Here is a 14,144-nt window from a genome sequence, read left to right as displayed (position 1 = left end):
GAGTTAAAACTATTTAGGGAATGCAAGCTATGTTCCTCTTCTGGAATGAGTTTCTTGAACTGTTCGTATTGCCAGCTGCACAGCTAACATGAGCGTGGCTGCTGTGCATAGCGCGTTCGACCTCCCCAATGTGCAGCTGGAGTTTGGAAAGCCACAAGTCTTTTTATTTTATTTTTATGTGTATTTGTAAAGGAATGTGCAATCTTATATATATATTGCCATACTGAGCGCGTTTCCTGATGTTGCTTGTCAGCTTTCTGCGTGAGGCTTCATTAGGTAACTAGTTTGTCTGCAGAAAACCCTTCTTACCATGTCTTCACTGCCTAAGCAGTAACATCTAAGCCCTTGTAACCTTCCAGAGCTCTTGTGTGTGGCATTTTATTATAGCATGTGTTACAACCCAGTACGCAATCTGTCTGTCCAGTGTTCCCTTAAACTGGTGAAGCTTTTCAGTCTTGAGGCTGGTCAGTACCAATGAACTCCCAGACCAAATGTGCCTGTGTGTGGAAAAAGGAAGTGATGAGGAAAGAAAAGAGACTCAGGAAAAAATCCAAGCAGAGGACTGGATCAACACTAGCTCTATATGAGGCTGCTTCAGGCTGTCTTAGAGTGGCTTTCTGGATTTTCCCTGAACTACGTTAAGTCATGTGAGGCCTTGGATTGGCTGTGAGTCCACAAGGGTGACTTAAAACATTAGTTCAATGCCTGCTTTTCTTCTTCTATTGTTCTGTTAGAAAGTGCTGCCCTGGAAGTTATTTGAAGGTGTGCCTTTTTAGTTTGATCCATGCCATCTTCTGTGCCTGAAGGTAAATCATGTCTGCATCACTGCTTGCCTTATGCAAGTGTGTATCCCTGGGACACACAAATGATATGGACTTACCAGCGAGGTTCTGTTGGTTTCTGGTGATCCTCAGAGATGTTGCATAAACACCGTGGCTAGAAGTAGCTGACACGAAGTCTAAGTAACAAAGGAATTGCACTAAACTGGCTCAGTCCCTTTTAAGAGAGGGGAAATGAAAAAGTTAGCCATTTCAGACAATATGTTTTTGTTATTGCATGCATTTTCCTACACTTATTATGCAACGTGGTAGGACTGAAACACATTTGAGGTTGGAGGTCTAGGTTCTGCAAGAGACCACAGAGATTAAGGCATGAATAGGATTTAAAACTAGACTAGTCTAATCTTAACAAATATTAACCCCCAAAACAGACCAGAAAAACCTGAACATAATTACAAGGATTAAATACCCATCTTGGATAGGAGCACTACGTGAAAGGTTGGTTCAGTAATAAGATGCTTGCTAACTATGCAAAAGCTAGTAGACATTTCTTAGTAATATATTATTCTGTAATCATCCACCATCTCATTATACAGACCCTCCCTCACTCAGGTGGGAGGCTGGACTAGACAGACCTTTTGTTAATCCACTGTGGCTGTGTTGTGTTAGGTGAATGAAAGTTGCAGCAAATTAATATTATGCGTCTTTATAAAATATTTTTGTTGCTTCACACTGCATTAAGACTTGGGGTGTGTGGCTTTTTTTAATCATATATTTGAGCCATTCTCAGGCCTATCTGGCAGCGAAGTTATTTGCTGTGTCAAATATTTAGGCTGCACTTATCCTTAGTCTTTAGTTTCTTGCTGCTGGGCATGAGGGATGTTCTCTACTGAAGAGGATGTCACCCACAGTTCACCTTTTAAGCCAAAAATTGTATTTGCCAGTGTCCTAAAAGAATTGGCAACAAAGGTAAGCAGTTAAAGTTGATGCTGAGTTGGAGTTATAACTGTTATCTACAGGTAGTTGCTGCTTGAGTGAAGAAGTATCTTGTTTATAGCTGTGTAACTGCAGGGGGGTAATGGACAGCTCTTCCTCACACTATTCTTACAGCATCTCTGAATGCAGCTTTGCTGGGTGCTTAAAGTGCTTTTAAAATGCATTCTGCCAAACTTGCAGCATTTGCAACCCTCGGTAACACCACTTGCTTTGTTTTCCTAATGTTTCTGTAGGGTTGGGGTTGACCCAGATCAGGATCCTCCACCTACTAATGACAGCTTTCAAGTCTTACAAGGAGTAAGTAATTACATAACTTCTCTATTAGGCTGATCTTATTTTATAACTAAAATGATAAAGAACTGCAGAAGCTATGTGTATGGATAAAACCTTCCTCTCCTAGCTGGCAAGTCAGTAATGCATTTTACTTCGTAATTATTCAAGTAATGCCCACCAAAAAACATTCTGTGGTATTGGGTGTAATGCTGCAGTGTTCTAATTTTTGCGTATATGTGTAAATATAAGGCATAAAAAACCTTTCCAAGTCTACTAATACACTCTGTTTAACAATGTGCTTTCCTCTTCCCCATCCACCCAACATGCTTGCTTTTAACATGCTACAGCATAAAGAGTCCTCCCCAAGACTGAACCAGAGGAATCCTCTTGGCTTCAGTTCAGTAATTGACACCAAATTTTGGCCCTTGTACTTGCTTATAATCAAAGATGATCCAATCTTGGCTCCTGTATACCGTACCACAAGGCAGCTGGATCTTGCCTGTACTACCTACCACCTGTATGAGGCAAAAGGAGCACTGGAAAATTGTCATTTACATTCAGCAAACTGTTGCTGTGAATCTTTAGTGCAGCTTTCTGTGCATCAGTAACAACCCAAGAGTTCACTTCTTTTCCCCTGCACTATACTATTAGCAAACAAGACTATCAAAAGAATGTTGTTCATAGCAGAAATTTCAGTTTTCTTCATCTATAAACTGAGTGAATTTACAGGAGGAGTGAAAGGTCTGGGGAAAAAAACCTCAAACAACCCAACATTTCCTGAGGCTTAACTGCGAGCTTCCTCTGTCCAGGCCTTAGTTTACACTCTCCCAGAGTACTGCTTGACACTAATTGTTCAGTAGCACAACCGGTTGCTTATGTAGGAACCTGCTGGAGGAAGTTGAATGACAGGGAAGACAGATGTCTTTGGACCCAGAGGATGCTTAGGGTGCAAGTGTGTAAAATCTGCTTTGTAAACCTCAGGTTGTGTGATGCTGGTGTTCAGGCTGGTCACAGATACATGCATGGGATTCTTGCTGTATTTGTGATCAGGTTTCTTAGTAGTGGTTTCTCCTGCCCTGCCTTTTTTTTTTTTTTCTTTTGGTCATAGCTTGTACAGGTAAGAATTACTTGCTCAGGAAGCATCTCTTACATTGCAGAAACCGCATTAGGCATCTCTGTGTTCTTTGTTAAAGCCTGTGTCCAGCACACAAAATAGATTCTGAAATGGTGGGTTTGGGTACCAAAAAGGGTGAACTTGGTTTTGTATCTATCTGGAAGCAACCAGAAGGGCAGGACTCAAAACAGCTTTTACAATGAAGGCCACAGTTATTGCATGAAACCAAGGTTAGGAAGTGGTATCATGGTAAGATGGCTTTGGCCAGTTCAGATGGAGCTTGTCAGTATTTGAGGAATTACTTTAACAGGAAACAGAGCATGGGTTTTCTGTTCTCATTCAGTTCAGTGTCTGGGTGGAAATATCTTGTCTGCTTTTTTCCCATGTAAACATAAAGGACGTACCCATTTGTTTCCCTCTTTAGCTGTGCATTGCATTCCTAATGGAGTCCATTAGTCAGTTCCCTTCGGATTCTTCTTTCTTTCACCAAGCCAAGATTAGCAGCATGTCACAGTTGAAGAAAATATATTATTTGGGATGGGGCGGGAGTGAAAATACACTAAGCTTTAACTCTTGGTGGATCATGGATTTTTTGCAGATCAGGAGTACACAGGGCAATCCTGTCTGGTTCTTTTCCAGCAGTTTGGAAGATGATTCATACAAGGCATTCTCACTTCATCTGTTTTCCTGTGTTTAACTTTGGCCTCTGTCCAAAAAGGAAAACAAAAAAAACCCCAAAAGTACAAAAGAACCCCAAACCAACCCACCCCAAAAACCAAAACAGTAACAAAAGTAAAAATAAATGCAGCTGCAGATCAGCTGGTGTGATGACTTTCAGCACAGCTAGTGAAGGGATTATATTTAACACTGTTAGCACTTCTGAGGTTGATCTAGCACTTAGAAAATTTGCATGATCTTCCTCAATTGTGATTTTTATATGGATTCCCTGTTAGGCATGTTTCTTTTAAGTGTGATATATTTCATCAGGTTTGTGATAGTTTATCAGATATGGTAAATTCCCTTGTTCTTCCAAGGAAGTAATAGGCTTAAGGAAAGAACATCAAATAGACCTAGAGTTAAGGAAGACAACCAAGCGATGAATAGGGATCAGTCTGGATTATTCCAGCTCATTTATTAGAGGAGGGGGATGGGGATGAGACATCAATGAGGCTTATTTGTCAGGTTTGGACTTATTTCTATATCCGTTACTGCATTAACTGTGTGATAAGCTTTTAGATTCAAGGGAACTTGATGGTAGAGGGCTCGTTAAGGTAACTTGAAGGGAATGAAGAGGGCCTATTTCTTCTTTGCAGTCATTTCTGATCTTTCTAAGGAAAGTAACCTTCTCAGTATAAGCAAGTCTCTAAATAGCTTTATTCTGCAGTCCAAGTACAGTATTGGAGTAATTTGGCTTTTTTGGACAGGACATTATAATGTGAATGATTGGAGTGTATGACTTGGGTTTTTTTCTCCCTGAAATAATTGAATATGTTTTTATCTTATTTTTAGGATGGCCCAGATTCTGAAAGAAGGAACAGGACACAGCAGGAAAGTGCTTGGCTCTTCAGGCTATGGTATAGCTTTGACCATAAGTATCCTTTTGAAAACACAGCCTGGCTTCAAGGCATGAAATGTTCACTTTTTTCCTTTCCACGTACCCATATGTAGCCTTAAGCACTTGAGAGAGTCAAACAGGAGAAAGATCAAGTATTTGACTCAGAAGACGGACCTTTCCTTTCTCTAATGCATGGTATGTCACACTGGCTGAAGGACAGAAACCAGTCAGTTCTAGGAGCTGAAATTCCTTCCTAAACAATAAGACAGCCAATTAACTATTTCAGATCATGTGATCTGTTCTATAAATCTGATCTCGTCTTCACCAATGCTCATAGCACAAACTAGTTTTCCAGTTCATTGTACATGTCTAAGCCCCAACTCAGTGCTCTGAAGAGCCACCTGCTTTTGTGATGAAGTCCTCTCTGGAAGCGCGTTGCTGATACGGGAATTTCTGGAACTAAAAATCTACATGTGATCCAGCTTATTCCCTTCAGTATGTCCAGAACTTCCTATCGTTGTTAAAGCAGAGAGTGTCCTTGTGTGTTTATAGTATTGTACAACCTTTCTGAAGCTATTATTATACTATTTAGATAGCCTTGTTTAAGTTTCTAAGCAGTTTTTGTGCAGCTGTCCTGTCTTTCATGCTTGTGGTTTTTTAATCTACTTAGCATATTCTTAATTGATATATCATACAGGTGCCCCTCCTTAACAGCTTACACTCACTTAGTGGAAAATGGCAAAGATAATCTTGTGGCCATGGCAAGTCACTTATACCTAGAAATTAAAAGAAGTTTAACTTATTGATTTCTGATAATTTGTAGTGCGGTTAAATATACATAACTACCTGTGACAGGGCCTTAATCTTGTTGCACCTTGCATCTGAGAAGTGAGTCTTTTCACTGGGGTCTTGGCCATTGGTTGATGAGAGATTGCTGGCCTAGTTGGAGCATAGCAGTTTCCTTCTATGCCTTGTGCATCAAGATTTCCCACCCAGGGAAACCCAGGTATAGTGTTAAAAGCATTCAGATCCTAGTAACACTTGCCTGTTCAGGATAAAATTTGTTTGTGGCTAATGCTTTCAGATATAGTAATATGGGGCCAAAGCCCAGAAAGGAGTGTATGTGCTAGTTTAAATATTCATAAATGTTAGTAATTTCAAGTTAACCCTTTGAGTTGTAGTGGCTGGTGTCAAAGTGTATTGAGGTCAATTTTTGTTCTCTTTTTTTAAAAAAGAAGAAAGCATTCGTGGTAACAGCACAGAAGGATCTGGCTGTGGCTGACTGCATCTTTTTTGTCTTTTTAAGAAGGAAGCAGAGCTATCCTCTTCCCCCGTCTTTACAAAAGGGATGTGCCCGATGTAAAAAGGAGTAGTTGGCAATGCTGACTTCCCCTCGGCTGATGCTAGCACAACTGCAGTCCCCAGCAGCTGCGGTAAGGGCAGGGGGAGTGCCAGGCAAAAATTACAGCTTAATTAGCTGTTTCACAGAAACTTAAAGGATGCTTATAGTGCATTTACTTTTTCAGTGGTGACTGGCTATCTTTAGGGAAGGCTTTTGTGAAGTTTGTGCCAAGGAAACCAACATCCAGAGGCAGAACTGTCTTACTCTATCTTAGAGGTAAAATTCTGTTCCTTCTGTTGCAAGGAGGCATTCAGATAAACATTGGCTGGGTGGGCTTAAATTGCATGGAAGGGATGATCTTTAGAATTACCACCTCTATACCCATGGCTAAATGTCAAAATATTTTTTGCTGATGCAATCATTTGGTTTGTGGGTAGAAAGGCAGATTGTCTCAAAATTCACTCTTTGCAAGGGAACTTAACTTGAAAAAGATGCGAGTAAGATGCTCTTGGCAGTGTGCTCCAACGCTGGCTATTGCCTGCAGAGCTCTGTGTGGATGGATAACTTGCAACTTCATTCCTGTGGAACGCAGAGTTCATTTAATGTCATGGGCTGTTCCCTGGGTTCACCCACAATTGTTAAACACAAAGAAAACTGCAACTTTGATGAAGTACCAGATGTCTTTTACTGGGTTTGTTTTATTACGACTGAGTCGCAGCATGCCTGTCTGCCATAGGGCAATGTGGAGGCTGGTAAGTTAGTGTAAGGGCGAAGAGTTTATTTCTTTCCAGACCTGGGTGTAGCTGCACCATTACTGGAGGAGGGAAGGAGGAAACGTAACTCTGCAGTGGCATAATCATGCTGTTATATGCTCAAGTAAACGTGCTATGCCAGGCTCTGCTAAAGGGGAGGGATACATTTCTGCTAAAACAGCTCCTTTTTTAAACTCCTCTTTCCCCTAAGCACCTTGATCTGTTAAGAGGCTCAGGAAAGCTGTTATATTCACAAATGGACTTGATTCTCTCTGTGCTTAGAAGCCTGAGAAAGTAACTGGAATACCTGCAATATATATTTACATTGAAAATAATCAGACTGACTTAAAAAAAACCAACCCAACCCAAAACCCCATGGTCCTGATTTCAGGCAATGTTTTGAAGTCTTAGCACTTTCCTCCTCAGCTCTGTTCTTGTGCCTGTCAAGATCAGCGTGCCCCTCTGTAGTAGGGATACCTTCTTTGACTCCTGAGCATTTCCTCAAGCATATCATCAGTCTGGAGTACTAGCGTGAACAAATACGGATTTACCTGGGGCAGACCTATGAAAAGAGGTGTAAAGACACCTTTCTCTCCCACCCACCCCTGTGCCCCCTCAATGTAATCTAGATAGCATTGCTGTCCTTCCACGCTGTGTTATGTGGTTCTTGCCATACAGTTTTCCCTTCACCTTTCTGAGGCTCTCTGTGGTATGTATATATGTACCGCAGAGATGTCTCTGAGCCTTACCAGAGTAAGACCTCTGGTTGCATCTCTGTGGCTCAGTGACCACCTAGCAGTTCAAGCGGTTATATTGCTTTGAGGATGTTGGATGGACAGTGTTTCTTTATTTCCCTGTGTTGAGCCACATAGGTATGTCACCTTGTTACCTCTAGCTTGCAACCTCAACACCATGCTCCCATCTTCAGAGCAGAAATACCCTTGGTCCTATTAACACTAAAGCACTTGTACCTCTGCTTGCTCCTTTTGGATCCAGAGAGCCCAAAAGCTGGAAGCATTGCAACTGTTTGAAATTTTTAAGAAGAGAGTTAGCTAGTTGCCTTTGCAGTAAATGTGTGAGTAAAGAAACTGCACTTGAAAGGATCAAGGGGAAAATGTTGGGGGGGAAGATGTTTTTCATTTATTTGTTTACAAATGCAGATTTTTTTCAATGGATGTTTTATATACAGTTATTGAGCAGCACATCTATCAAAGGCAGAACCACACACATTTATGTACAATTGTCTTTTTATTTTCAGTAGTGGTTTTCAAGCACTGATGTGTTTTCCTTAACTACTTAAGTTATTTAAAGCCAATTCTCACTCACAGTGGCCCTCCATTAACCACAACTCTACCCAGCTGGTGTGGCCTGATAGCCCGCTGTCTGACAAGTCCCCAGGTTTATGATGTAAGTAGAATTACTTAATACTTCTGCGTTTTGTTTTTTATTTATTTAACTTCAGCAAAGCAGTTTTTTCTTTTTAGGCAAAAGGTTGGTATGATATACATACTGCGAGAAAGTGCTGGTTTGTCACAGGCAGGCAAGATTTAAGATACTCGCCCCTGAGGCAACAGCTTCTGTTAGTAGAAATCAGAGATGATCTTATTGTTCAGATGCTACATTAAAAAAATAACATTTACGGATATTGGAAAATTACAGGCCTAGTCAATAAACCAGCTCAGGGAATCACTTCAAAATATTCAGTCCCTTCTCAACGCTTTTGGACAAGATTCTTTTCCTGTTACTGCTAAGGTTGCATCAAGGTCTCCTTCAGAGAAGACGCTGACACATTTACTCATGCTGAAAGAAATCTGGTAGAGCTTCCCTTCATTGTTTCCACTGTGAAATTTGAGATCACATTTCAGAAACAGTTAATTAGTTACTTATCTGAGTCCAGCAGGTCACTATACTGTCTTTACAGCCATGTCTTGCAATAATTAATGCTTCATTCTCTATTACTCTTGCAGGATCCTGATACATGTCATTCCTATCTGTACAGTGCTTTTGAAATCTACAACTTTTTAAGAGCTGCTTGTAAATAAAACCATGGTATTATGTGGGAACACTCAAATTTGCAGGTTCTTTGGCATGGTAACATCTCTTGCTATGTTCAGGTAGTCTTGGACCAGATTTCTATTCATCTTTTCGTAGAAAGTTATGAATTCCACTTCCAACTTTGAAATACTTCCCTGCATTTCTTTCTGGTATCATTAGCATCTTTCTTTTACCTGATAGTAAAGTTTCAAAGAACTTTGAAATGTCTGCTGCCTATTTGGAGCTATTAGTAACGCAAGAAATTGGCCTTGTTCCCATCTTTGCAATGACACTGGAGATCTTAAAACAGATCTAGGCTGGAAGGCATCCATCAGACCAATTACCCTACTTGTGTGTTGCCTGTGTGTCTATCTATGTATGATCTTATGAGATTAGTTATGCAATAACTGAGAATCTAGCCAGAATGAACATGCAAGCTTTGGCTTTTATTTTCTCTAACAGTTGGGCTCTTTTTTTCCTCTTTAGTCCTCATTCTTAGCTATTACCACATGTGGAAACTTACTCTTTACTTGGATTGGTTGTGACACACACACACATACACTTGGGATGTTAACTTCTAAAAATGCTTATAAGGCTGCATACTTTTTTAAGGTGTATAATGTGGAACTTTCACATTGTATTCTTTCTTCTTGTTCCTATTTTGGTGTGTTGCTGCATTATTCTTGAAAGAATATAATTGTGAGACTTTATTTCTAGTTTCTTTTCAAGATTTCCAAACTCTGCAGTTGCTTTATTGCTTTTCATTTCTTTGCATGGCTGGCTTTGCTACAGCTCTTGACTATACCATTTTATTACTGGCTAAAAAGCTGTGGAATCTTTTTGCCTTTCTATTAAGTGCAGGTGAAGCAATTGAGAGAGCCATGTCTTTGGGGGGGACAGAAACTGCTTGGAATAGTTGTGTGTTTGTGAGGTATTTCCAGGAAAATTGAATGGTACATCTGAGAGAATTAAAGACTGAAGATTTTGAATTAAACAAGCAAAAAATTCTAAATACTTAACAGAATGTAACATAGCTGGGTTGTGGTTTAACCCCAGCCAGCAACTAAGCACCACACAGCCGCTCACTCACTTCCCCCCACCCAGTGGGATGGGGGAGAGAATGAGCGGGGGAAAAAAAAAAATAAAACTCACAGGTTGAGATAAGAAGAGTTTAATAGGACAGAAAGGAAGAAAATAACAATAATAACAATTTTTAAATGACAACAATAATAATAATAAAGGAATTGGAATATACAAAACAAGTGATGCACAATGCAATTGCTCACCACTTGCTGACTGATGCCCAGTTAGTTCCTGAGCAGCAATCTGCCCTCCCTGGCCAACTACCCCCGGTTTATATACTGGGCATGACATCACATGGTATGGAAATACCCCTTTGGCCAGTTTGGGTCAGCTGTCCTGGCTGTGTCCCCTCCCAAGTTCTTGTGCCCCTCCAGCCTTCTTGCTGGCTGGACAGGAGAAGCTGAAAAATCCTTGACTTAGTCTAAACACTACTTGGCAACAACTGAAAACATCAGTGTGTTATCAACATTATTCTCATACTAAATCCAAAACACAACACTATACCAGCTACTAAGAAGATTAACTCTATCCTAGCTGAAACCAGGACAAGCTGGAAAATGTGTTGCAAACAGCAGTAGTGAATACTAGATCTTATTCAGATGCATGTCTGAGCAGTTATGACATCTATATAGAGAAGAAAGAGAAGAAAGCATACAAATATGTGGCTATACTGACTCTGTATTTGTGTATTGTTTTCAGCTTTTGTTGTTTATTTCCCTGGCTTCATTACAACCTTATTTACAATTTATTTTCACTTCTGTGAGTGGGAGTACATCTTTTTAATTAGATGCCAAGGGGGGGGGGGTGTTAAAGTCTGAAAGTCAGATAATCTTATTACATAGTCCACCTACAACCTATCCCTAAGTATGAGATCATGTCCTCTAAGCTTGAATTTGCATGGCATACATGTAAGCTTCTGAGTCAGCATAGAGGGGTGAGGTACAGTGGGGTTTTTCCAGAGCTGCTGTTACTATTCCTTGCTGATGCTCTCCCACTGCTTTAGGACTGTGCCACTAGGCTCACCATTAAGTTTTTCCAACCCAAAGAATCCAAGCTGGAACTTAAAAGCATGAAAGATTGCTGTAGTTAGTGTTTAAAATTACCATTCACTCCTATCTTTCTTTCCTGGTGTTATGTTCAGTGCATGACCATTTGGCAGGGCTTTCCAATTTATCCCAAACTAATGTGGGTCACTTTTTTCTTCCCTTTTGACGTGTCCTTTGAAACTTCTAGTAATTCTCTGTTTCATCAATCTTTTTTCCCATCTGGAAGGAGCAGCTGTGTTATCACCTGTTCTTCCTAATGAAGTACTCCTGGGGATTTTTTTTTTTTTTTTGCTTGTTTGTTTGTTCAGGGGTGTGTGTTTTGTCCTACACACTCTCCCACCGTGGGTTTTGTTTTGTTTTTTGTTTTTTTTTCCTTGAAAGTTTAGTTCTTGCACCATACACAGTATGACAACTTGGTATGAAAGTAAAGGGAATTGAATTATTTTTCTAAATATGCAAACCCAGTAAAGAAATGTCATTTGCAGTCTATATAAGTCTTGGAGGAGGTAACTTTCAAAATTGGTAAGAAAAATGTTCAGCTGTGCCTCACCCCTCCCCTTTCTTAGTGATTCTAGCTTCATAGCAAAAATTGTTTAGTTTCCTTGACGAATTTGAACTCAGCTGAGAAATAGCAAAACTCTAAGCAGAGCGTCAGATTTAAGTTGTAATTTATTTTGCATATGTACTACTTGATGCTTTTGCTTTGGAGCCACAAGATAAGTAACTTCTGATGCAAGTTTTGTCATCCATGATGCCTGTGTTCTATTCAGCCCCAGCCATGTACGTGATGAATACCAGCGCTTTGTATGTGCAGTGTACTTTGCATGTGCTTTTTGCATTGCCTTAGGAGGTAATAAAGACTGGCTTTGTAAGCAGTACCTCTAAATAAGCTTTAGCTGTTTTAACGTCTCCCGCACGCATTCTTAGGAGCATGAGCAGATTTTACCACAAATGAGACAGAATGCTCTGAGGTCCCTCAAGGTTGTGGTCAGCATGTCAAAGCAAAATTCAGTCGTTTGTAGGGTTTTGGATTTAGGTACTTACCCATTGTAGTTTAAGTAGTGAAGTTCAGACCTACGGTTTTTGAGTGAATTGAAGCTATTCCTACAGAACTGTAGGGGATTGCAGAGGCCAGTTTAGGGTTATTCTTGGAAGAATTTCAAGTCTCTAGGGATCTACTTGGATACATTTCCTGTCTTTCTTGAAAGAATTGTTCATGCTGCATGAAGCACAGTAGGTTTATTCACCCATCCTCTTTGCTTGCAAACATAGCAAATCTGTATACTGCATGGGATTTTTCATGGATGTTTTCTGGGAAATATATGAAATAAATTGCCTTCTGCTTGTAGTGCTATTCAGAAGTGAAATAAATAAGTGGAACTTGGCTCATACGAGGCAATGTTTGTTCACTATGTTGAGAGAAAGCTCAGAGTTTTCTCTGGAACTGATCATTTTTACGTACATGTAAGTATAGCCTGGGACAAACCAGCAAAGACTGAGTTAGGACTTGCCTTATAGTATGAAGCCTGTGCCCTCTCCTTTCAGTATTGTGCTTCCAAGAGCTTTTCAGCCCTTTGGGGAAGCTCAGATGTAGTGTGTGTGTTCTTACCAGTTTCTTATCTGATGGGTGGCTGCAAGGATCTGCTGTTAAATAGCATTGTGGAGACAGGAGATGCTTTGGGAGCTTGCTGCAGCCGCTTCACACGTGGCCTTGGTATCACAAGACCTCCTGGTGTGCTGGTAGCCCTGCCTTCCCCTCCTTGGTGCTTCTCCAAGGGCAAACACCTTTAAAGGCAACTTGTGATAGAGCTTCTCAGCTTCTTCAACGACTTAAAACATAACTAGTCAACAGTCATAAACTCGTTTTTCTGTTTTTTTTAATCTTTGAGCATCTCTTCAAAAACAGAATATATAGGGATATCAGATTTTCTTAAACAGCCAATTATTTTGTGTACCTTTTTTAATCATCTTCGTCTTGTCCCTCAGGCTTTTTCTCTTTTGCAGTGGAAAGCTTGTAAAGGCTGTTTCTGCCAACTATAGCTGAGCCCTTTAATTTCTGCCTTTTTTGTAAGACAGTGACAGTAGTTCAGTGTTTTCTTTGCAATCAAAGAAAGCAAGTGTCCTAAACTGTATTTGCTCTTTGATAACAGTGCTTTCTATCACAGTAACTCTGTCTTTAATAAGCAATGATAAATTTGGATGCCACGAAGGTTCTAAGAAATTAGCATTCATTCTAAGTAGGGCTTGTCTTGCACTTGACACTGAACTGCACCATTTCTTCCGCTGATTTTGGTAAACTCCTGACACTTCTTCCAGTCCTCATTAGTTAAATATTCTGTATCATCTAGAGGCTTCTGCTGTTTTATTCTGGCTGATTATGCTTCTGAAATAATGATAGGAAGCTTTCCCAGGAAGTTTTATTTAGCTGGGCACTGCATTTTTCATCGTGGACAGGTTAATCAGCATGTTCAGTCTCAAGTGCCCTGAACTCCTGCAATACAGGTGGGGCTTTCTGGTCAGGCTGATCACAGGCATCCTACCTCATGAAGCCTGTGCCCTCCTTCATTTGCTGAAGTGGAAGGAAATGATGTATTTTGAGAATGTAGCCTGATGGGTGTCTAGCCTACTGAGGAGAACAGCAATATACACACTTATATTTCAGCTCTTGCTAAGCAGTATGGAGCTATTCACGTGGGGAAATAATTGCTTTCAGTTGCAACAAAGCAAGCTTATAGTACTGATAGAATTTTCCTCAGATATGAGGAAGCCCCATTTTCTGACCAGTTCAGCTGTTCTGCCTTTTACCAAGACCATCTTAAACAGGAGTGAAACATGGGTAGAATTGCTTCCTGTTGTATTATGCTGTGTAGAGAAATTAAGCATTTTGTTACACATAGCAATTTCAGTTTCTGGCCATATATTTCAACCCATCTCTGCCAAATTAAATTCACAGGGTTTTGTGAGCCACTTTCTTAAATGATTTTGAAAAGAAAACATATCAGAACTAGTTACAAAACCATGAAGCCAGCACTTTCTTGTATCAGTCTTTCATACTTTTATGGCTTAGGAGCGTTCCTAAGAACTAGGTCAAGTAATTCTCTTATTTAGTACCAGGTAAAAGTAAGCAAATAATTTAAAAGAGTGTGGTTAGTTTTCAGTTTATATACAAA

At 40.1% G+C, this 14,144-nt stretch overlaps 1 protein-coding gene across 2 annotated transcripts in view; it reads left to right on the top strand.

Moving 5' to 3' along the window:
• The window catches only part of SLC9A7 (solute carrier family 9 member A7), a 79,483-nt gene that overhangs the window by 61,248 nt on the left and 4,091 nt on the right, over nt 1–14,144 (top strand). For both annotated transcript variants that reach the window (XM_075057661.1, XM_075057660.1), the window contains 3 exons: nt 2,009–2,072; nt 4,672–4,754; nt 8,113–8,218. In XM_075057661.1, coding sequence (XP_074913762.1) covers nt 2,009–2,072; nt 4,672–4,754; nt 8,113–8,218 — 253 coding nt within the window. The remainder of the gene's footprint in view (nt 1–2,008; nt 2,073–4,671; nt 4,755–8,112; nt 8,219–14,144) is intronic.

The sequence above is a fragment of the Buteo buteo genome, chromosome 25 (assembly GCF_964188355.1).
Source record: "Buteo buteo chromosome 25, bButBut1.hap1.1, whole genome shotgun sequence".
NCBI classification, from domain to species: Eukaryota; Metazoa; Chordata; class Aves; order Accipitriformes; family Accipitridae; genus Buteo; species Buteo buteo.
The sequence above is the reverse complement of the archived record's forward strand: the minus strand, read 5'-3'. Positions and strand labels throughout refer to the sequence as shown.